Here is a 23,291-nt window from a genome sequence, read left to right as displayed (position 1 = left end):
TCAGCTAAAGAGGTGATGTGAGCTCAGCCCTCTTCAGTCTGTCAGGACAAATTTAAAGCACTTTGTTTTAGGAGGATGTTTTAGGGGCCTCCAGTGCAATCCACTCAGAAGTGATAAAAACAAACTGTGAATTTTTGAGGTGGATTTCAATGAAAAAAGTATACAATCAGTTCTCAGCTAGATAATGCAGTCAATAATCAGTCTCTGTGTTGGTAGAAAACAGGCACTTTAAGTATACACCGCTACTCTCTAAGTATAGAAAACCAGGCAGTAAGAGCTCTGAAATAGCTCCAGAATTTCAACCTGCAAGAATTTAAATTCTTTTTAAAGAAATGGCAGAAAACACAGTTAATGCCTGTGTATCAGGCAGTGTTATTACCACTGCAGCTGAGAAGCCTGGTTAAAACTGCATCTAAGCTGTGCTTAATAGTTCTAGAATAAGTTACAGTACAGTTCCTTAGTATGTGTTTGTTCCCTCTTTCCATCTGCAAGTAGATCCCAGTAATTCATGTCACAACTTCTAATCGCCACTTTGGCAAACTTGTCTTTTAACATGAACAGCATGGATTTTCCATGATCAGAATTAAGATCCAAGATGTTTAAAAGCAAATTTCCAGAGTCCCCAGAATACACCAGGTTTATCCAGTTATTTGTGACTAGCCTCAAACATTACTTAGATATTGTTTTAAAATAGCAGTAATAAGTACTTGTTTCAGTTCAGCTCTTGATCCCTATTTAATAAGCTTTTCTCAAATTTCACATGCACACCTGGCTTAAAGCAAAGCCTCAACTGTATCAGCCATTAAAAAAAAAATCCCTTTCACTAAAAGGATCCACCTGCACACACACATTAACAAGGTGTCAGCTACTCAGATTCCCAGCTTTCCTGGCTCTATTTCCTTTCCCCTGTCATCTTCAGCTTTCAAGATCATACCTCTGTCGGTGATGGAAGCAATGAGAAATAAAACCTGTCAATTCCATGTCTGCTTCTCATTTTTTCTTAAAGGTTGAAGTGAGAGAAGATGACAGGGAGTCAGTCAGCACTAGTTCTTCCTAGGTTCAGAGCAACTTCAAATACGTACAGGGTGCACCACTGCAGAGAACACTTTCATCAAAACCTGTTCTTATACGTGTCAGAGAGAGATACTTGAAGGTAATATTTATTTTTGCAGTTTACAGGTGATACGTCATTTACAAAAAAAAAAAAAAAATACAGACAATGCATCCTTTCAGTGCAGTTTCAAACTAGTTCAAGAACAGGCAAAAGTCTGTGATGATTTGGAATGCTAGTATTTGACAGCACATGCTTTTTTCCCTTAACTGATTGGGTGGGGTAAGGAATGAGGTACAGGTAGGGTGAAGAGGAGAAAATGCCAATGAAAATAAGGCCATGCGAATAAAAACTCCTCAGGAGAACAGGTCACATCAGTCAGTCTGGCATACTTTTGTTCTCAGGTAACTGATGCTGAGACTGGAAGTTCCAGAAGACATTTGACACTTGCTAGTGCAGTGCCCTTAGAAGCTGCCAGTACCTTCCAAAGCCTTCAATTCTACACCAACACTATTATTTCAGATCACCTACTGAGCTAGCTAAAATATAATGATTAAATCTTTATGTCTACTCTCCACCATTTGATTTCTCAACTGTAATTGCTGGGAGAATGGAAGGTCAGGTTGAAAATACAAGCCGCTGCTATATGGTGGCACAACTAGAGAACAAGACAGTTTGACCACAGCATGGTTCATTTCTTCAAAAGATGAAATATATTAGACAATTCAGCACAAGCAAATCTATTATTTCAGAATGGAAAGAAGCCCAAATTAGTGTATCATAAATTAAGCTACATCAGTTAAGTATTTGCATGAGGTTTATCTAGCCACATCAATCCAGGGAGAGGCAAGATGGACTGATTGACTTCCATACCAGAAGGATCAACCCAAAGCAACAGAGCCCTCTGTGAAGTTCCTAGCTAGAAGAAGATGGTTTATACTACTATTTAATAATTTGCCAATCTGCTACTTGTAGAACAGTTGCTTCCTTCCTACAGTATTTGTAACCTTGGACAAGACAGAGTCTACAGAACAAGGAAACCGGCACAGATTCTAAATCCATTATTTGAAGTTTTAGCCTATGCTTTGTTCCTTATTTCACTTAGTCCTGCAAAGTGGTATTACAAGGAGCAGATCAGAACATGGCCATCTCTAGAAAATGCAGAAAATTTGGACAGTTTGTTAGCTGTTACATTTAAGCTAGAGTGTCAGAGATTACAAAGATTATATGCAAGCATGACCTTACCTTGACAGCTCCACTCCCAGCAGTGCTTCCTGTTCTTGAAAGTCCCTCTGAACCCTCCAGAACACCTTGCTGTGACATTCAGGTAAGCACTGCTGCACAGGAACACCGCCTTTCTTCCAGCAAAGCTTATGTGGAAGCAGTGCCACCTGACCTCCTTCCCCAGCCAACCTCTGTACTAGCTTTCCTATACAGTACCCTAGAGCTTTCTGGGGTGAGGATAAGGACTATAAAATTAATTGCCTAATAGCTGCCACAGGACTATTTCTAAGTAATTTATGCAGAGGGTGGGAGGGGCTTTAAGGGAAGATTGTGCATGCTTGCATATATTTACAGGGATTCTCTCCACATCTACTGACTTAAAAAAACCTGTCTATTATTAAACAGTTTGAAAATTATTTTTTCCTTTTTGCAAAATTAAAATCAACCCTCAAGGATTAATTGCATATAAAAAGAAACCTATTTTACAGCACTGACTAGTATTACCTTTAAAATCAACAGGAAAAAAACCCACATGCTGTAATATTGTTTGATAAAGCAAAAATCGCCCACAACATAATCACCCAAAATGAACCAGTGTGAAGTTTTTATTTGCATGGCCAAAATATCTTCCTTTTGTTCCCCTGCAACTTTGTTTCCCTTAACACATTTTAAGGTTTTTGCTGCAGAAGGAACAAGATGCAACACTGCGTACTTCCTTGAACAACCACTCCCACAACATCTAAACATTTAACAGATGTAGCAAATGACAACTCCACGAACGGAAAAATCTATGTTCCACCAGTCAACATGGTCTGCAACAGCGTCTTTAGGGCTGGCTGAAGTGGGCAACTTCACTTTTGAAGGTCATTTTCTTCTCATTTCTTTACAGTGTTGGTGGTTTCAATCCATACTTCTTTGCAACTTCAGTCTGGGCATAGGCAGCATCACAGAGTGAGTAGAGGTGGGCCATCTCCATTTCAGATTTGGCCAGGTTGATAGCTTTGTTGAACATTTCAATGGCTTTATCCAGATTACCCCTGAAATAAACCAAAATGTAGTCCAATTAAGGCTGACAGAGCAACCTTTCCATCTCTACAGCATCTTTTTTTCCTTCAGTACTTACACTCTCCACTACTGACAGCTTAAAAGGACTTCAGGAAGAATCACCATGAGAACTTGCAATGACAATGAGCAAACTGAGAGAAGTTGTTAGCAAACCTAAGCAACTAGGATGGCTGTTAAACTGCCCTCCTCTGAAAAGCACCCAAGGCTGGTAGTGGGAAATAAAACGTTCTCCACAGGACACCATGTTTACTACGAAGATAATGCTGGGACAACTAAATGAACTTTCATGTCTCCTGAAAACAGTTTGTATACTTAAGACAAAAACTAGCACAGGCAAGAGTTCATATTACTCAAATAGAAAATGCTTGCAAAATGTCTCATGGCAACAGTTTGTCTGTCCTTTTGATGGCTAGATATGTACAAAAAAAAAAAGCAACCACACTCAACTATACTCTCAGCTACACCCCAAACTTCTGCACAATTGTACTACAATGCACTGTTACAGAAAAGTGCATTAGTCTTTCCTCTTTACACTGTGAACTTGTAAACTACAGTTCTGTTGGGATTAAACACAAATTGTCAGGCTTGAGAGTATAGCTCAGGATCCTCAATACAAATGGTCCAACAAGGTATGTTTAAGAACTACATCAGATACACATGAAGCCTAATAATGATTAAGGTAGTCACCCTAAATGCAGAAAGGATGTATTTAAACATACACAGATTCATCTGTTTGTTGTTCAATAAGTATGAAATTGGTGAACACAGTAACTTGTCAGACTATAAAGCAGAATTATGCCATAGAGAAAGGAAAGCTTTACCTCAGAGTTAGACAACAGAAATTAGGACTTTGGGTAAGAGCTGGTCTTGCACAGCACAGGGGAGAAGATCTTAAGAAATACTTCAGATTGATAAGGAAATCTAAAGGACTTCTGTGATTTCAGAAGTAACTACGAAGTCTTTAACACTGCAATTCAACGTTACCTTTGCACTTCAATCGTTCCCATGGTTTCATACGCAAAATCACATTTGTTATCAATTTCAATGGCCTTGCTTATGAGTTCTAAACCTTTGTCTAAATCTTGCTTCCACTGGAGCTGAAGTAAACTAGAAGAGAAGGAAAACTTAGAACAAACTTCCTCACATACTCCTCCCAAACCCCTGATCACATAAACAAAAAAGAAAATCCCCAAAGTATTTGATCCTAATGCAGGGTAGACAGTAACTTCATGGCTTTTAAAAACTTTCATGTGAAAGTCACTTTCAATAAGCCATGTTACCAGTTTAGTGACTCTAAAGAAAGGTAAATTCCTCCCAAGACAACTTGTTACAAGCTGTTTTGTGAAAGCAAAAACTTCAGCACAAAGCTGAAGATAGGGCTAAAGTAAAAGTCAGATTTATTCAAGCAGACACTCAATTAGGAATGAACACTAATGAAACTTCTCTGAAACTTATTTACAGTTTAGTCAAGAGAAACCGTAGAAACAGCACTAAGATATTTTCAAAAAGTTATTTCTCCTGGCTAAGCTTCTAAACACTAACATTCAATTCATTTTGATCCATTTAAATATGCCAACTGCCCTTGACCAAAAGGATCCAAACTCAATACATACCCTTTATGAACATATGTAGTGGCATTGTCTGGCTCAAGCTCAATGCATTTATCATACATTTCATCAGCCTTGCCAAACTGCTGTTGATCAGTTAGTGCCTGCATCAGAAGAGAAACCTGTATGTCAATACGCAACCAAAACATGGACTCTGTGCAGGGCTAATACTAAATAAAACCACATTGACAATGTGAGATTGGATATTGCTCTCTTATCATAGAGCAGGCCAGGCACATCAGTTACCAGAGTTAAGTTTCAAAATGGAGGCTTTTTAGAAGAAAGCTGGTAGGCTTTAAGTGCACAAATTACTGATGACAGTACCATTTGTAATGGGAGAACCACAAGCAACATGCTAAGTGTACTGCAAGCAAAAGCCATTCTAAAAGTCTGTACCTGCAAGTCTCAACTTCTTCCTTTTTCAAATACACGTCTTTCAACAGAAAATGCATCCATATTGCCTACCTACTTCAAATCAGAACATCTCATGCTTTGTACTAGAACCAGCAGTACATTTTCTTAGAGGAGAAATTAACAACCTCTGTTACAAGAGTACTCCGAACACTCTGCTTGACCAGTATGCATCATTTGTAGCAGAACAAAACTGTTAGCTTAGTTCCACACATTTAATTCCCAAACTCAGAACTTATTCTCAAAAATCTTCACATATTATTTGAAGAAATGTATGTTATCCAAGGTAAAAGGTGAAAGAAAATGCAGCATTTTCTTTAAGAGAGAAAAAATGTACCTGAGCATAGAGCGCATAGCCTTCAGCACACTTCGGAAATTTTTTAATGACATCTTCAAAGCCTTTCATGGCTACTTGCACGGGCAAGGGATTATTTCCTGTATAAGCTTGGCGATACTATTCAAGAAAAAGGAAAAAAAGAAAAAAAGGAAAAAAATGAAACACTACCACACACACAAAAAGGCTCATTGGACCTCTAACTACTTCCCCAAGAGATGCATGCATCATAACAATTACAAGTTCCAGAAAGTGACATGCCTCTACATCCTACCAAATCTGTTTTTAAGAACCTACCATGTGTTCAAGTCTCTGGTGGAGTGGCCTTGGAGAGGAGAAAGGGAGAAAGAAGGAAGCCATGAGGCCTGATAGCTGCCAGTAGCCTCCTTCTATTCGAAAAGCCTGGAAATCCCAAGCCCAGATTTCCTCCTTGTTCCCACTATGCAAAGCTGTCCTCAGAAGAATCCCGAATGCAGATGCATCATACTAGCTTGAAATAGTTTGTTTCCAACTTCTTGAAGATGACAGTTTTCCATAACATTAAAGTTTTATTTAAATCAATTTTATGTGATACAATTAGAATGAAGATCTGTGGTCATCTACCACAAAACAAAAAAGATTACCTACTGTTTGAGCAACAAACATTTCAAAATGAAAGCAGCAAACACTTACTCCAACTGAAGAAACTGTTGCATTATTTCTTTACCTTATTATTACATGATATTGAGATGTTTGTTGCCCTACTTTTCCATTAAATTGATATAAAACAGAAACACAATATGTTTTCCAGAACTTTTAAAAAGTACAAGCACCCAGATAAACACCAGCATGTTACCTACCAGAGCGAAACATTTCTGTGCTTGAGCCAAGGCAGAATCAGGTCGCAATCGGATACATTCATCAAAGTCTTCCACGGCCTCTTCAATTTGGTCAAGCAGGATTTTCAGCTAGCCAGAATGAAACAAAATCCTAATTCTGCATTCAATCTGTGCTTCAGACACTTAAGTGATAATTTTATTAGTGTCAGTTACTCATATCATCTCCAGTTCAGTTTTAGAACTACCTAGAAACCTACAAAACACATGACCACATGACGTAAAATAACAAAGCCACCAGTGAAACTTTGGCATCGTGCACAAAAAGGTAATGTTCTTGAGTAGGGACTGAGAATGCCTGCATTTTAGATTGTTGCCATTACAGCTTTACCATTATGTCCAGTCTCCAAAATTATGCCATATTTTCTCAAGTCGCTTTGCCTTGCTCTAATTAATTGCCTGCAGACTAGTTGGATGTTGAAGCATTTTGGCTTTCCCAGCTTCTATTTCAACTCTTTTTATATTCCTGTTCCTCCACAAGAGCAGAGCTCATCTCATTGTTCTCTTACTTTACTGTGAAGCTATTTTAAACCATTAATTTTCAATCTGCAGAAAGCTTTTATTCCATTCAATCAACACATAACACCATTCTTATTTCTGAACACTAAAGAGATCTAATGAATTAATGGAGGGAGGCACCTCATCTGTGGAAGTCTTCCTTACAAATACAACTTAGCATACCTGCATATGGCAGTGTTTCTTTTTTCCTGCCAGCACCTTTTATATTACATGTTTGTGGAAGGAGGCCTCCCTAGGTCTAGAAATTAGTTAAGAACACAGCAGTATCACAAGCCACAGACAGATGAGCTGAACAGATGCAAGCCTAGGCCGCAGTGCTGCAGATGCTGAGTTATCAGGAACACACGTTACATCCGCTCTAACAAACTTTCCTTCCATGCAGATGCTGCTCTGCCCTATCAGGCCCCTTCACAGAGCTGCTTTTATCTGCTGTAAATGTATATAAGTCCTAGTACTTTTAAGCCAGAGTTCATATTAATAGAGGGCTGAACCTCTGTCGCTTTGTGTTCTTTCCTACAAAAATAAACCGCTGCTGCCTGCAAATTAGACTGTGTGTTTATTCTGCAAGAGTTCCAAATCAGGAGTTCATGTTTCTTCTGTCACAAACAGCATATGTCTCCGACGATGTACTGATCATTTTTCTTTTTGCTTGTATTGAAATTTTCAAGTATTGGGACAAAATCTCTAATGTTTCTTACTTGTCCTCGATGGTGGTAAACATCTGCATTCTGAGGATCGATATCAGCAGCCATGTTAAAGTCTTGAGTGGACAGCACAGGTTGCTGCTGCTGCATATACATACTTCCTCGTTTGATCAGAGCATTAGCTCGGAGCTGTAAAAAAAATTTAAAGCAGCATTAGCCACTCTAACATTCCTCCAGATTTAAGGCTTTGTTACAATTACAGCCAAGTTTTTCATTTGACTAGTTTTTCCCACTGATAGATTTAATTCATTCTAAGCAAGAATAAATTTCATAGTGATTCTAAATGAATCACTTCCTCTGATTTCAAATATGGCAGCCTGTGCTTCCATCTCAGTGGACTTCCAACTCCCCAAAAATCCTTTAGAAGACGGGCTCCCTATGTTTACAAATAGATCAACATTCTTTGAAGCAGCTCAATATGCAAGTACAATTAATGTTTTTTCTCTCATTTATGAACTGATTTTTCAGACTGGATAAGCCTCTAATTCATTTAACTTCCCCCATTCTTTAGTTTGTACTACTTAGCACAGCTGGCTCAAAAACGAACAAGTCCTTGAAAAACAGTTTGTCAGGAATAAAAACACAAAATGGTAAATAAACCAGAACACTCCCATTAAAGTATCTGAAAACTTGGAGAAACAAGCTCTTGAACTATACTGCAAGTTTATCATTTAACTTCTACATTTCTCAACCCCAACTAAAACCCGGCTGTGACAGGTTCTTACCTTCACATTTGCATCTTCCATGCTGATGACCTGATCCAGGTCCGGTTTGGCAGCATTTGCATTGCCAATAAGTAAGTAAAATGTAGCTCGCAAAAGCAAAGCTTCTGCCATGTATTTTCCCTTTGCTTCAATTTCTTTTGTGCATTCACTGATAATTTTGTCATAGTTCTCTTCCTCCATATATTGTTTTGCTCTCAAATAGCCAGAGCTGTAAATGATGTAAGAACAATTGTATTTATACATGCACTCACTGAACACCGCAATTTCAATTCAAACTTTTCATTAATCATAACAAATACTACCTTCTGTTATGCTGTGTTACAACAGCAGCATTATAAGCAAAGTTACAAATATTCCTGACTGAAAACAATAGACAAAACCTGCCAAAATTACATTGGAAATAAAGAAGAAAAATCTTTTAAAGCTCTTGAACTTGTTGAGCTTCATTTCTTCCCTGAATTTTTTTTTTCACATAAGAACAGAGATAATATCTGACTTAAAACAAGAAGGCTGGGATGGAATTCCAAGTCAGAAAAGTGAAATATTAAACATAGCAATGTGCAGTTTATATGTGTAAGAAAGGATTTCACAGGAAAAATTACAGTTGGCATTGCCTTGCCCTCAGCTAAGTGTCCTGGATTCAGTGGATTTGCCCGTAATCATGACATTCTACCTTACGTTACAAAAATCAAATTCATAACACTATTTTCAATGGTTTCCATACTGACAGCAATGATATCTTCCAAAATCAAACTGGAAAACAGCATAGTAAGTTAAAGCACCAGCTATGTGGTGTTGAAACTCCATTCCAAAAAGGAAAAAGCTCAAGCTTTTCTTTGTCAGAACAAACCTCTCATTTATGTGCAATTTGATTCCAGAAACAAAGAACACCTTTCAGCCCAGTTGCTGTAAACTCCTAGTTTTCATTAACAGAGACCCTAGCTTGTCTTCTCCCCTCCAATCCAAAGCCTAACTTGTTCTCTTCTTCAGAAACTCTCCTTCGGTATAAAACATTCCTTTCTCCAGAAGCATCATTTGGCACTATCCAGTCCTCCCATCTCCTAAGCTTTACTGTGGTCATGCAGTAAATATTCAGCACATCTTCTAAATCTTACTGTCCTTCCTTTGTTTAGTGGATCAAAGCCACCTCCAGTTTAGAACTAAGCAGTCAGCTTTCATAAAAGTTTCATTTTTAATACTGTTCTCATTTTATTACCACAGGATCTCCCATGCCAGGTACTATAAAATAAGAGCAAATTACACCAAGCAGTATGTAAAAATCACTGAATGCCTAATTCCAAACAATTCCCAACTGTACTGTACACTCACTTTTCTTTTACTTCAGAAGCCTCTCCCTCCTTATCCTTATCTTCATCTGATTTCTCACCCTTAAGCAAAGGTTGAGAGATTATATCATCTGTGAAAGAACTGAAGTAGGATTTAATGAACTGTGGTGAGGGCATCAGAGGCTCACGATTCTGAAACAGAGAAATGTAATTTCAAGTCATTAGATGCTAAGATTGGCTGGTAAATATGGATATGGATAAACAAATGTGATTATAAAAAAAATAATAATTCATGAAACAACCAATGTCTGATTTTCCACTATCTCATTTGATAGTCTGACATTTTTGATTTGTTTGACATTTAGGGATTATTTAAGCTTCAGATCACAACTCAGTACCCATCACCAGTAGAAATAAAATGAAGAAATCCAAGAGAGGAGGAAGGATACAGTATCCTTCTGCATGTGTGACTAGAAAGGAGGACTCTTAGGATATCCTAAGACACTGGGCAGTTGTACTAAACCAGTATGTGTGCACATAAACTGAAGGAAAAATGCAAGCTGGCAGTTTAAGCATGAGCTTACATTCAACTAGATTCTGAATAGCACTTGACTCCTTCCTCCAACTTGTCCAAGAGAAGCTGCTATCATTCCAATGAAGACTAATGAGGGAATATCCTGATTCTACATGGAGCTTGGCCTAAATACCACACATTTTACTTGAAATCCCAAGAAGTAACACATCTGAGGTACAAAATCCTTTCTACAGCTAAAAATATTTCTTACTCAAAATGAACACTGCATACAAGAATTACAATTCCATCTCTCCTACAAGAAAAGTCTGAATGCACTCTTCTGAATTTCTCTATTAAGTTCTATTATAACACTGCCTATTGGAAGCACGCCTATTTTATGATGCTACTACCACCACACTAGTAGCACAATTCATTTTTGCTACCCTGACATCGCACATTTATCCAAATTTCCATAGGGAAGAAATTCAGCATCTCAAAACCAATGTGGATTTCAACACTTCAACCATCACTACAAAAAAACAAGCAAGAATGCTTTAATACCTGTCCCAACTTTTCTGTAAACCTACAAACACTTAGAATGACTGCTCCTGACTAGGCCTGTACTTCATAGTTCTCTTTTCTGCAGTTTCCAAACATTTACACAAAGATGTCTGACTGCCAAAACAGAAAAGTACAAGTATGAGCACCTGTTTACAGAAATGGAACAGAAACAGCCTGCGACTGAATGTCACAAGGAATTTGTGGTAGCTAGGAGATGAAGGTGCATTTCTCAAGACAGAATGAGGAAGTCTAACCACTAATAACAAAATACTAATAATGCACTGCATTATTTTTTCTTAAGCAATGCTTTTTTGCTCTTCTTCTTTAAAAAAGAAACAAACAAAACAAAACACACACTCAACCAAAGACAAACCCCTAACCTTAAACCAGTATTATTTTGCCACTTTCTAAAAATGCAGAAATTCTGCTGTCAACTTAATCTTTCTTACATGAAATTTCTCTTTATGAAACCAAGAATAACCTGGGGAAAAAGCCATAAATCATCATTCTTCTTATTTTAAGCTATTCAACACATATGGAACCAACATTTTAACGCAATTATTTGTAAATCTTCCTATCTCAACACACATGCCTAATTCAACCACCTGATGTGCAACAGAATATTAGGCTATCCTGTTTTCATTGTGTTGCAAGTCCAGAAAAACCCTGTGTAAGGCAGCACACCAACGTAGGTGTCTCCTGAATGTCACAATAAATTTGATTACTAAAGAGAAACAATTATTAGAAATAGACTCTTGTCCCTATCAAGGTTTCAAAAAGTTTGGACAGGTCCCAAATGAAAACATTAGTACAACAGTAGCTTTGTACAAAACTGTTCGTATTGGCTCTTACACTTCAGCAGATGAAGAAAGTGACTTGCTTACAACAGTTGACAGAATGCCAAAAATCAACATTTCAACCACCAGTCAGGTGAAATCAGAATTTATCAGCAATATCACAAGTCCTACCTTGTATTTCTCTTTGGCCTTTTCTTTTCCAAGGAGTTTAAGAACTTTATCAGCTAACAACATACTTTGCTGGTTCTGGAAGCCTTCTAAAATGCAGACTGCAGTGACATCTAGGAAACAACACACAAAAGTGACACTAAAGACAAATTCTGATAGTCACTGGAGTACATTAAAATATGCCTCTAGTACAATGAGTGAGTGTCAAACTAATAAATGTCCTCTCTGAGAATAAAAGCCTCGGTTTCCAGTTTGCTGTATTTACCATGTTTTCCAAGATACAAATTTGTATGCAAAACTATCTCCTTGTGATAAAAGGACTTCATGACAGTGGATGAAAGAAATTACATTTATTTTTATCGCGTTTTTAATCTAGAGATGAACAGTAATATATACATAGATGAACAGAGCATTTATACATCCAGCAGAGGCTTTCAACATTTTGAAACTTTGGAGATAGTAATGATGTTCCAATTATGTTCACATTAAAAGTGTTAATACAGATTCTCTTATGGGACTGGTCCTAATTTTCTTTTAAAATTCACATTCAGACCAATCACATCTTGCTTCTCCCTCAGTTTAAGAAATCTTCCTATATTATATCTCAAGCTTTTCTGTTCACCTCTGTGACTTTGAACTGGTGAAACTTTAAGAGAACTAGTTTGCTGGCCTACTTGAAGTGCTAGCCCATATCATAACGCTTCCATTCACACGTAGAGCCTCTGCAAATGCTAACCCATTGCTCCCTGCATCATGCTTTGGAGTGTGAAATGTGCTCTTATGGTGCATTCTAATTACTTCTCTGGATCCTCTAATTAATGTCATACTACCACTGTTTTTTCCTAATTCATTTAATTCCTACTTAAATATCAGCAAAGATGGACTCAAGATTCAAACAGTATATGGTTTGAATACACTTGAAAAGCAAGTGTCTTCCCCTGGAGTAAATACATTTTCTGTATTCCTGCAGCCTATAAGTACTATTATGTCACCATTTATAGAGACACTCCCCACGACGCCAGCATAGTCAGGATGTACATCAGAGTCCCCAGGAAAACACACTACACCCAGAAAGACCATAAAAGAGAGTGTAATACTGTACTATATCACCTTAGCAGTCATGCTTTGCCCAAAGCAGCAGCTGTAAACCAGTGGCAGGACTTGGCTGAGGCAGCAACATCTTCCAAATTATACTGCCAGGGATCACTGGAGGGTTTTTTTGCTGGTTGTGGTGGGGTTTTTGTTTCGTTTTGCTTTCCTTCACTACACAGACATACCTTATTTCCTGGGATTTTACTAGCCATACACAGTTGGCAGGTAAAAGCAGTATTCTATTTGAAAACCACTGTCATTCAGAAAAAACAGGTAATTTTCAGATCAAATAAAAATCAAAGTTGAAAATAATTGTAACAACCACTACTACTACTAACATTACAGAATCACAAAATCACAGAATGTTAGGGATTGGAAGGGACCTCAAAGATCATCTAGTCCAATCCCCCTGCCGGAGCAGGAACACCTAGATGAGGTTACACAGGAAGGTGTTCAGGTGGGTTTTGAATGTCTCCAGAGAAGGGGACTCCCCAGCCCCCCTGGGCAGCCTGTTCCAGTGTTCTGTCACCCTCACTGAGAAGAAGTTTCCCCTCATATTTAAGTGGAACCTCCTGTGTTCCAGTTTGTACCCACTGCCCCTTGTCCTATCACTGGTTGTCACCGAGAAGAGCCTGGCTCCATCCTAATGACACTCACCCTTTACATATTTATAAACATTAATGAGGTCACCCCTCAGTCTCCTCTTCTCCAAGCTAAACAGACCCAGCTCCCTCAGCCTTTCCTCATAAGGGAGATGCTCCACTCCCTTGATCATCTTTGTTGTCCTACACTGGACTCTCTCCAGCAGTTCCCTGTCCTTCTTGAACTGAGGGACCCAGAACTGGACACAATATTCCAGATGTGGTCTCACCAGGGCAGAGTAGAGGGGAAGGAGAACCTCTCTCGACCTACTAACCACCCCCCTTCTAATACACCCGAGGATGCCATTGGCCTTCTTGGCCACAAGGGCACAGTGCTGGCTCATGGTCATCCTGCTGTCCACCAGGACCCCCTACACTGCTCTCTAACAGGTCGTTCCTCGACTTATACTGGAACCTGGGGTTGTTCCTGCCCAGATGCAAGACTCTACACTTGCCCTTGTTATATTTCATTAAATTTTTCCCCGCCCAACTCTCCAGCCTGTCCAGGTCTCGCTGGATGGCAGCACAGCCTTCTGGCGTCTCAGCCACTCCTCCCTGCTTGGTGTCATCAGCAAACTTGTTGACAGTGCACTCTACTCCCTCATCCAAGTCGTTGATTAATATATTGAATAGTACATGAATATATTGAACAGTACATTAAAAATAAGTTACATGTAAAAGCTATCCTACCATGGCAGGGACACTTGATCTTTCTCAGGGCTTTATCATCTATCAGTTTATCACAACTATATAAGGTTTAGATTTCACTATAACACTCTGGAAGTGCAGCTGTTGGTCAATTAGTGATCGTAAAGGACTACACTAAATCACCTAAGTAGTCGTTTTCTAGTGACTATGGCCTTACAGGGCAGAAAGGCATTCTGCCAGTAAATAAATAAATAGATACATACATAAAATTTCCATGTCTTATTTACCTTCTAGTTTAGCAGACCTAATTCTTTGCTGTTACACATAATGAAACTAATTTAACTGTTAGATTTGCCAGTCAGAGCAATTTAAATGGATCCTTTTAAACAGCATCCCTCAGTTCAAAAGTGCCCTCAGACAACACACCTGACCTGTAATACTCCTTAATTTTCATGGCTTCTCAGTCACATCTTCCTGACAGTTCAAAATGTGTTCTGTTAGGAACAGTATTTGGAAGGATTTGACACAGTAGTTTCTGCCAAATACACAGTGTTAATATTTTTAAAAATCTTTGCTTTTAAAAAATCTGTTCTAGTTTACATAACAATTACACAGCAGAATGCTACTGAAGCCGTTTTTCCTTTAATACCTGCCAAATGCACTTAAATGACTGTAATACTCTTGTTTCTGATCGTGTGTCTCCACCTGCAAAAACACCTTGGTTTCTGTAGTAGTTCCATTTCTCTAAAACAAACGGGGAAGAAAGTTTTTTACAGAGTGGAAGCAAAATGACTGTTGTCTGGGTTATCCACTCAGCATGTTACACAAATTCTATTCTAAAATGTGGTAAGTTTCCTGGAAGAATACCTTGAATGATTGCATCAATTTCTCAGCAGCTATTTCAGACCTAAGCAGATGCCAACTTGAAAAATGGGAATAGGCTTCTTCTTAGAAGAGAAGAAAATCTATTTGCAGGAGCTATGAATGGTTTTAAATAAATAATTCTGTATTACTATAGTTGCAGAAGTAAAAACAAAACAAACCCAGAAGTTATCTTCTCCAAAGTGCCTGAGCTAGTTCCACTTATAAATATACACATTAAGAGATACTCACCTTCTAAACATTCCTTCTTATTGTCTAGCTTCTCATGAGCTTTTGCACGTCTGAAGAGAGCTTTTACATATTTAGGATTAAGCTCAACAGCCTTTGTGCAGTCTTGTGCCACTTCTGTCCATTTTTGCTGTAGGTAGAAAACAACACAATGAGAGAGTCCCTACTCAGCTGCATTATATTAGCTTTCCACTACCAACTCCAGGGTCATGCCCACCTAACAGTAGCTGCAGTTCCCAGGTCTCTAGTTCTACCTGCTCGCTTCTATTTCTGCAAGTTTCTCAGTAAGAAACTGCCAGGCACCACTGGAAGTCACCTGCACCAGAAGAGCCAAAAACCAGAAAAGGTATTCCTACAGAAAAATGAAACCAGACAGTTGTACAAAGCACATGGGAGAAGATACTGAGTTGACTCAAAGATGCTTGCAGGAGGCAACATTGGGACTGAATGACTGGTACAAAACAAATAGAAGAAAAAAGATGAATACATAATGAAAACCAACAAACAAGTTTAATGAAGTGCTAAAACACTTTTTTTTCCTAAATTTGTGATTTCCATTTACTACACCACGTTACTACAAAGAGATGATAAATGCATATGTAGCAGTAGAGCCGGTCAAGGGTATTAAGAACTAAAAATCCATTTATCTGTGGTATGGGTTACCAAAACAGGCTTTTCTAATAATTGAAAAAGAAAAAACACAAATTTTGGATTCATTATGGCATGAAATAGTGTTATAAGTAGTATTTGATCAGACAAAAACTGTTTTATCTATTCTCTGACTTTCAAGAACAGATTTCTCTAATCACACAGTCTCTCAATTGATACTTCAGGCTGTACAAAGCCAATTTTTCCACTCCTTTATACAGTTCACCAAACTGACCTCATAAGCAAATTTACTGATACCATAATAAGCAACACTGGTTGACTTCTAAAACTAACATCAAGTATATTCAGCTACCAAATAAATGTTACTTTCGCAGGTGCAAAATTTAGGTCTTGGGCTTTAGTAGGTTTTTTTTGTTTAATTTTTGAAGTAGCATCTTTCCAAAATGTTTGGCCTTTCACCTAACAATTTAAGAAACACTCTAGTCGAGAGAATCAAAATTAACCTACCTACAAGAAAATTGTACCAGAGGATAAGAAATGGAAACCTCCTCTTACAAGAAAGGGACACATAAGAATTAAATAAGAGAGACTAATAATACTTAACATAAACCACTTTTATTTATATGTGGAAAAGTATGATAAGCTAGTGAAAAATAACTGCACACAACAGCATCTTGTTGTGAAGGCAGAACATATCACCACCTGGGATCTAACAGTGGACAAAGGTAACAAAATAGACAAATTATAACAGAACTTTTTAAAATACACACATAATTATCTTTAACTTCTTACCAGTTGTTCATAGGCAGCAGCTCTATTTTGATAGAAGGTAGAAAGATCAAGGTTTTTCTCAGGAGGGCACAGGCTGATAGCCTCAGTATAACACTGAATAGCCTGTTCATATTTTCCTGCTTTAAAATATTTGTTTCCTTTGTTCTTGGCTGCTTGGGCTCTATCAAGAGGGCTCTGAAAAAGGAAGTGATAGGTCATTTCCAATAAGAAAAGTATCATCGCATGCAAGCTATGTGCTTGAGGGCTGAGTTTCAAAGATATAAAATGGATCTGAGTGGCAAAGTCTACCCTTCACTTCTGAAAATCTCCCTCCTTCCATTTCCTGGAAAAACACAACAGATTTTCTTTTGCTAATCTATCAGATAGGAGACAAACTTTTCAAACTATTCGCTACAATGGTATTAAACAATGCAGTGATCTATCTTTGGACAGCTAAACAGGTTTTAATGTTGTGTGGCCAGTGACCAGAAGAACCAATGAGATAAGTTATTTGTCCAAAGACTAAATATGTGAACACAACAAAGCCCTCAAAGCAATTTAAATAGGATAATTTTCCTACTGAAATACATTTAGCCTGTAAGACCAGAGCTGACGCAGCAGATTAGGAATTGAACATGGAAAACACTTCATGGAAAGACCAACTGAGCAAGACAAATAAAACCTGTATGGAAAACAAAGCTATTTTGCCTTCCATACACTAGACAAATTGCAGCTAACTCCTTCACAGCTTTGCATGACCTGCTTCACCCAAGCACTAACACAAAGTGCTGGACGATCACAGTCTGTAATTTTTAGCAGAGCATGGAAAACTTTGCTAACCGGCCTGTGACTCTGCTAAATGAATCTTTACATTCTGCACCACCTGTTGATCATCTGCATTTCTTCAGAAACCAACATTGCTACCTGCAACCCTTAGATATACAGATCAGTTATCAAATATTGTGGTTTATAAGCAATCAGATACAAAAAGCCCCTCTTTATTAAAGGGGCATGACCCACATTCAAAAAATACAGAGCTGCAAAAGATGCTAACATTAATCTTCTGATTTCTGCTCCTCTTTCACAGCTAAGCTTCAAGGATGAGCATTTTCAAGCACTTCAGGCTAACCTACCATATCAAAACAAACAGAGGTGTGAGCACATATGCCATCCTACCAGCCCCTCTGAGGAAGGAAAGAGTACAAGCTGGGGGCAGTAATGCCTTGTAGAGGGTCCTGCAGCTATTCTTTATCTCACCTATTGAATCACACACACTGAAAAGATCATCTAGGATTTGCTGGCAATTGTAAATGCTGCTCTTCGGCCATACTTCTGCCTCCTCTCCCCTCTCATCCACCACCAGCATCAAACTACACCCAGATTGCTCTAAGACACACTTAAAAGCATCTTTGCAGTTCATCAGCTTGTTTCACTTAATGACTGTTCATTTCATGCCAGCCTCATCATTCTTAGCATCTAAATGATGTTTCAAACTAAAAACCCGAAGCAAACTCAGGAGTTGCTCTACAACCCCTCTGTTACAGCCTGGTTTCCAATCACAGCATGAGAGAACCAGATAATGGGTCCCAGCCTTAGTTCCTACACAAAAATAGGCATCCAAATAGAACAAAAGTATCCTACAAGCACTCTCCTGAGGAGAGACTTAACAGTGAAACCATATAAGGGAGAGAATTTGTTAAATATCCCTGCTGCCAGAAAAACTCTTCTCTCACAGGTCACCAGTCACTGAGATTATAGGAAATCAATCTGCACCACCTCCATTGTTCATAGAACAAGATAATCTGAATTGCTTTTAGATTTTTTTATATTAAGTCAAATTGATAAAATATTAATTTCAACACTTTTCATACACTGTGTTTAACTCCATGGATACACAAACCAGAATTAGAGTGCAATTATTTTTACTGAAAGGCAAGTAACTGTGTGTTTGAGGAATTGTTTCTTTAAAACTCAACCCAAGTTTGAAAACATTGCATTTACTTCAAGTATGTCCTAAATTTAGCTCCCAATACAACAATGCTTCTCTTTTAACAAAGGAAAGGGTTATGCATATGCAGCAGACAAACTTAAATGCAAGAAAGTCAGCCTGAACTTTTCCTTCTGCATTTCTAAAGCAAATGGCATTATAAATGTCTCTGTGCTGTTTCAGTTTACTTGGTACCAAAAACACAAGATGTGGGCCAAGTTGAAGCATTCAGACCTGTGTTCCTGGTATGAAGGTTGTTTAAAACTGCAGAGATTGATCCTATGCTACAGGTAGATTACTACTTTATGATCATTGTAATTATTTTAGCTCAGAGGACATATTACCCCAATATGCGCCTCAGACTGACCAGTCTGTCTGCTCCACCTTATGCGTTTTGACAGCCCTGCACTGCAGTCCCTGCATGAAGACACATGCTACAGGTGAGCACTACTGGGTAAAATCCAAATGCAAAGGCTGCTTCAGTGTCAGGTGTGGGATAGGACCTCTAATTGGAAGCAAGAAATCTGTAGTTGTGGGGCTGTCACTGGTACTCTGCTGGTTCTTGGGAAGCATGAAGTCTTCAGGAAAGTCTGAGTGCATGAAACGGGACCAAAAACTTCAGAGAATCTAGGCATGATACCACAGGAAAACCACTAAAATTAGTAACTTTGTTATCTGAATAAGCTTTGAGTAACAGCAATGACCACAGATCACACAACCAACTGTATAGAAATGAATCACCGAATATATGCTAACTCCACAGTTACTCTCTGACCTGTGCATTGCATTATGCAAGAAATTTGGGGGTAAGGAATCAGGAGTTAGAGCACAACATGCTATCATGCAATAAAGTCGGCAATAGCGCCCATGGCAAGAAACAAACCAACTTTTTTTTTTTAAAATGAGACTCCTAGCCTTTAGATGCTTTATCTCTGCAAGCTTAGTCAAACTATTCTGCTATAGTCCTCAGTATGCATGCAATACTCTGTTGAAATTGATAGCTGCCATTTTAAACGCCAAGGCTGATACAGCTCTGTATCATCAATAAGTCCATTCTGATAAGGACTTAGATGAAAAAATAGAGTCTCTTAGCATCTCATACCCACAAAAAATGGATCCCACACAGACTATACAGAAACCATGCATCAAAAATAACAAAATGTTATATCTATGTCTTAAAGCCCAAAAGGTCATAAAACACAACGCCAAGTTTTAAACTCCACGTTGTTGGGTTTTTTTTAATAATAATCCCCATGAGATTTATTTTCTTAGCAATCATGAAACTCTTTTACCGTAGAAAACATAGCAGAAAATAGTGGATTAATTTACAGTTTTGGTATACGACTGCGAAACTCATGGAACAAAACAAAAACAAATATACAGCTTTTATTTTAACTTTGTGAATTTTTTAAGAACATTCATAACCTTTTTTTTAAATAAAACTACTTAATTTCTGTTTAAGTTACATATTCAACTTAACTAACTGCAGTATAATCTGATGAAGCCAAAACCACTAAAAACCTAAGTCTCATGAATCTCTTATTTTGCTTTGGGACTTTGTTGTTGTTTTGGTTTTCTTCCGTTGTTAGGGTAGGTTTGTATTTTATTTTTGAGATATTAAAGAACTCGTGTCGCATTATATGCTGCATTACATTTTCATAATAGCATGAATAAGAATATCAAAATTAATTCTTAACATAAGATCAGTTTGAAAGAGTTTGTCAAGCCTTAGATTTAACCCTGACAAAATTTTCAAGTTCCTGCTTCTCAGCCCTCCAGTTCTTCTCAACTGCTACATTGAAGATGTAAACAAATAAGAAACTGATTATTCAAGCAAACTTCATGTACCTCATGCACAAGTAATCAAAACCCCTCACATCATCTTCTTCCCTTTTCTTGCAAATGTAATATCTAGGTATTATTTTCCAATTTCACTGCCTCTTCTCACCAGACCCACTGCCACTCTGTCTAGTGCACTGGACATTTTTTGTCCTGGAGAAGAAGGCCCATATGGAGCAAGAAAAAAACCAAGCAAACCAGCTCAATAAAAGAAATGGAAGTTCATAATCAATTAGCTGCCAGGGCAGGATAAACAAATAGCTCAGAAGTTATCTGCAGTTACATAAAAAAAATCTCAGTACTTAAGAACCGCTTTTAGCAAGTGTTCACTAACGAGTCTTAAACAGAGTTTAAGCCAAAGGACACTGGGGTATTTGAGAAGCACTCCGTTATCTAGGTAACTAAACAAGCAGATTGCTAACTGTCTAAAGACTAGACAACACTGACAAAAATTTCTTAACTGTTCCTTTAACCTCAGCAAATATGTTTTCCTCACAAAATGTTCAGAAACTCCATGTAAACATGGAGGAATCCTGTTTCAGCCATCTTAATTCATCAACTAAAAAAAAAAAGGGGGGGGGAAGGGGGCAAAAAGCCCTGGACTTTTTTTTCCTCTGCAAGTGAGAGGACCCTCTTGATGAGATCAGGTACCAAAGAAAAGTATTGTTTTCCAAATACGTACTGTTATCGAATACCTATCTTACCTCTTTTTTTGACTAACATTCATCTGAGTCTTATCTCAGACCTCTACTGAAAAGTATTAATAAAGTATAAATGGTTTTAAGAGCCTCCTTAGTACCAAAACCACTACAAGAAAAAGTACAATCACATGAGTTTAAGATGTAAATTCAGAGCACAAGGACATATTATCGTTAGAAATAATTAAGCTCAAGTTTACAATACAACCTGTCAGCATTCTCCATCAGTCACCTTCCTTTCAAATGAATTTGTCATTCACACCAACTGTGACTAAATAAGCAGCACACGAGCTGCCTAGAGTCTAACAACTGTTCTACTGCTATTACACACATGTTTAAGAGTTTTCTACACCTGTCCACTACAGCTGGTATGAAACACAGAAGACTTACAGTAGGTTGACAGTGAGATTTATTAGGCAACGGGTGCCCAGTACAACAGAAATGACATTTTATGTACTTTGCTTAGATCAATTCAGGATAAGTATCACGTAAGTATATCTAGACAAAGGGGTTTCATTCGTTCATATACTGATCTAATGACACAGCAGTGAGCTAGGCAACATTCAGCAACTACTATTAAAATAGATACTGGAAAGAAGCCACATTAGTTCACTGCTGATCTTGATATGTGGCACCACACAAGCCAAGGAGTTTGGACACGTTCACCCACCACTGCACTCAAGAAACTCAGAGGAAAATGGGCAAAGACAGTGAACTGCTATGAACCCAAAGAGCTTTGTCTGTAATACACAACGCCACACAGATTCAAGAGTCTCTGCTCAATGTTCCCTCACACACCAAAACCACAGGGTTAGCCTACAAACTTGCTAAAGGTGTTAAGAGATGAGATTTGGACTATTGCAGACATGCAAAAGTAAATTATTTCAACTTAAGGAGAAAAAATACTGAAGCAATCAACACATTACCTCACTGACTAACCAGTGCTCACTCCTGTCAGACAAGGAGGGTGTAAACTCACTAAGTTATCACAGAATAAGTAAAAAACCATGAATCAATGGGGTATCAATTAATGCAATAAATGCAAAGCAGTTTCCTTCTCCAACATGTTTGAGTTACACAACGTTCACTACAAACTAAGCACATAAAAAGCAACTTCTGTTACTGACCAATTAAAACACATGCCATCTAAATGATAAAAAACAATGACAACTTCTGTAACTAACAGATGCAATTTGACTCTCCAACCTTTGAGAAATCCATAGATGTAGTTTTATCATTGGCACTTAACTGGTCCAATAATACCACTTTACTGTACTGCTGAGGAGCTGTGCTTACAGAAGGAATCTCAAAAGCAGTTCAGCTTTTCCCAATATAGCACCTATGCTAAGGGCTTCTGCCAACACAACATCAGTCACAGATCACACACTTGACCAGTGCATCTATGCCAGGAGAATCCTTTAGTGCAGACACAGCCTGAAGAAAAAACATGAAGCCTCTGCAGCAGGTAAAAGAAAAGCCTGATCTGCATCCATAATAGTCAGAAGTCTGAATAAAGAATAATGAAGACTTCAGACCCTACATATTTCAAACAACACAAAAAATTCAAGGTCTTGTCTTCCGAACCAGTGCAAGGAGCATCAATTGGACAAAAGCTGATTTAATGAAATGCACAAAGAACTCTATGTCCTAAGTTACATTTCTGAGTAAAACAATAGTTACCTCACACAGCTATTGGTAGCCTATTCATTATTGACATCCATGTTTTCAACAAGAATTCCTTCATGTTTATAAACTGTGAAATGAATTACTGGCTCTTATGGCTGTACAGATTTGCATTTGAAATCTTACTGAGTTTACAAAAATACTCCACCACAATAGAAAGGCAGACCAATAAAACGCTTCTAGTTAACAAGTAAAGCCTCTGCCATGGTTGTATTTTCAATCAAGGGTGCTGTCAATAACATACCTAATAAAATATGCAAGGAAACACAAAAACTACATGACATCACCTCTTCAGATATGAGTAATGGGAAGGTAATCCTACCCACACAAAAAAAGCAGTCAAGGGAACCTGCAGCCACATTAATTTTCCTG

General features: G+C 38.0%; 1 protein-coding gene across 1 annotated transcript in view; it reads right to left on the bottom strand.

Annotated features, from left to right (window-relative positions):
• Nucleotides 1-1,144: 1,144 nt before the first annotated feature.
• TOMM70 (translocase of outer mitochondrial membrane 70) overlaps nt 1,145-23,291 on the bottom strand; it is a 24,780-nt gene continuing 2,633 nt past the window's right edge. Inside the window, exons 2-12 of the mRNA XM_065829343.2 lie at nt 16,734-16,907; nt 15,336-15,462; nt 11,845-11,954; nt 9,845-9,993; nt 8,516-8,723; nt 7,785-7,919; nt 6,532-6,639; nt 5,696-5,812; nt 4,954-5,051; nt 4,325-4,447; nt 1,145-3,312 (exon numbers count right to left, since the gene is read on the bottom strand). Coding sequence (XP_065685415.1) covers nt 3,159-3,312; nt 4,325-4,447; nt 4,954-5,051; nt 5,696-5,812; nt 6,532-6,639; nt 7,785-7,919; nt 8,516-8,723; nt 9,845-9,993; nt 11,845-11,954; nt 15,336-15,462; nt 16,734-16,907 — 1,503 coding nt within the window. The 3' untranslated portion in view covers nt 1,145-3,158. The remainder of the gene's footprint in view (nt 3,313-4,324; nt 4,448-4,953; nt 5,052-5,695; nt 5,813-6,531; nt 6,640-7,784; nt 7,920-8,515; nt 8,724-9,844; nt 9,994-11,844; nt 11,955-15,335; nt 15,463-16,733; nt 16,908-23,291) is intronic.

Source organism: Patagioenas fasciata, chromosome 1 (assembly GCF_037038585.1).
Source record: "Patagioenas fasciata isolate bPatFas1 chromosome 1, bPatFas1.hap1, whole genome shotgun sequence".
NCBI classification, from domain to species: Eukaryota; Metazoa; Chordata; class Aves; order Columbiformes; family Columbidae; genus Patagioenas; species Patagioenas fasciata.
The sequence above is the reverse complement of the archived record's forward strand: the minus strand, read 5'-3'. Positions and strand labels throughout refer to the sequence as shown.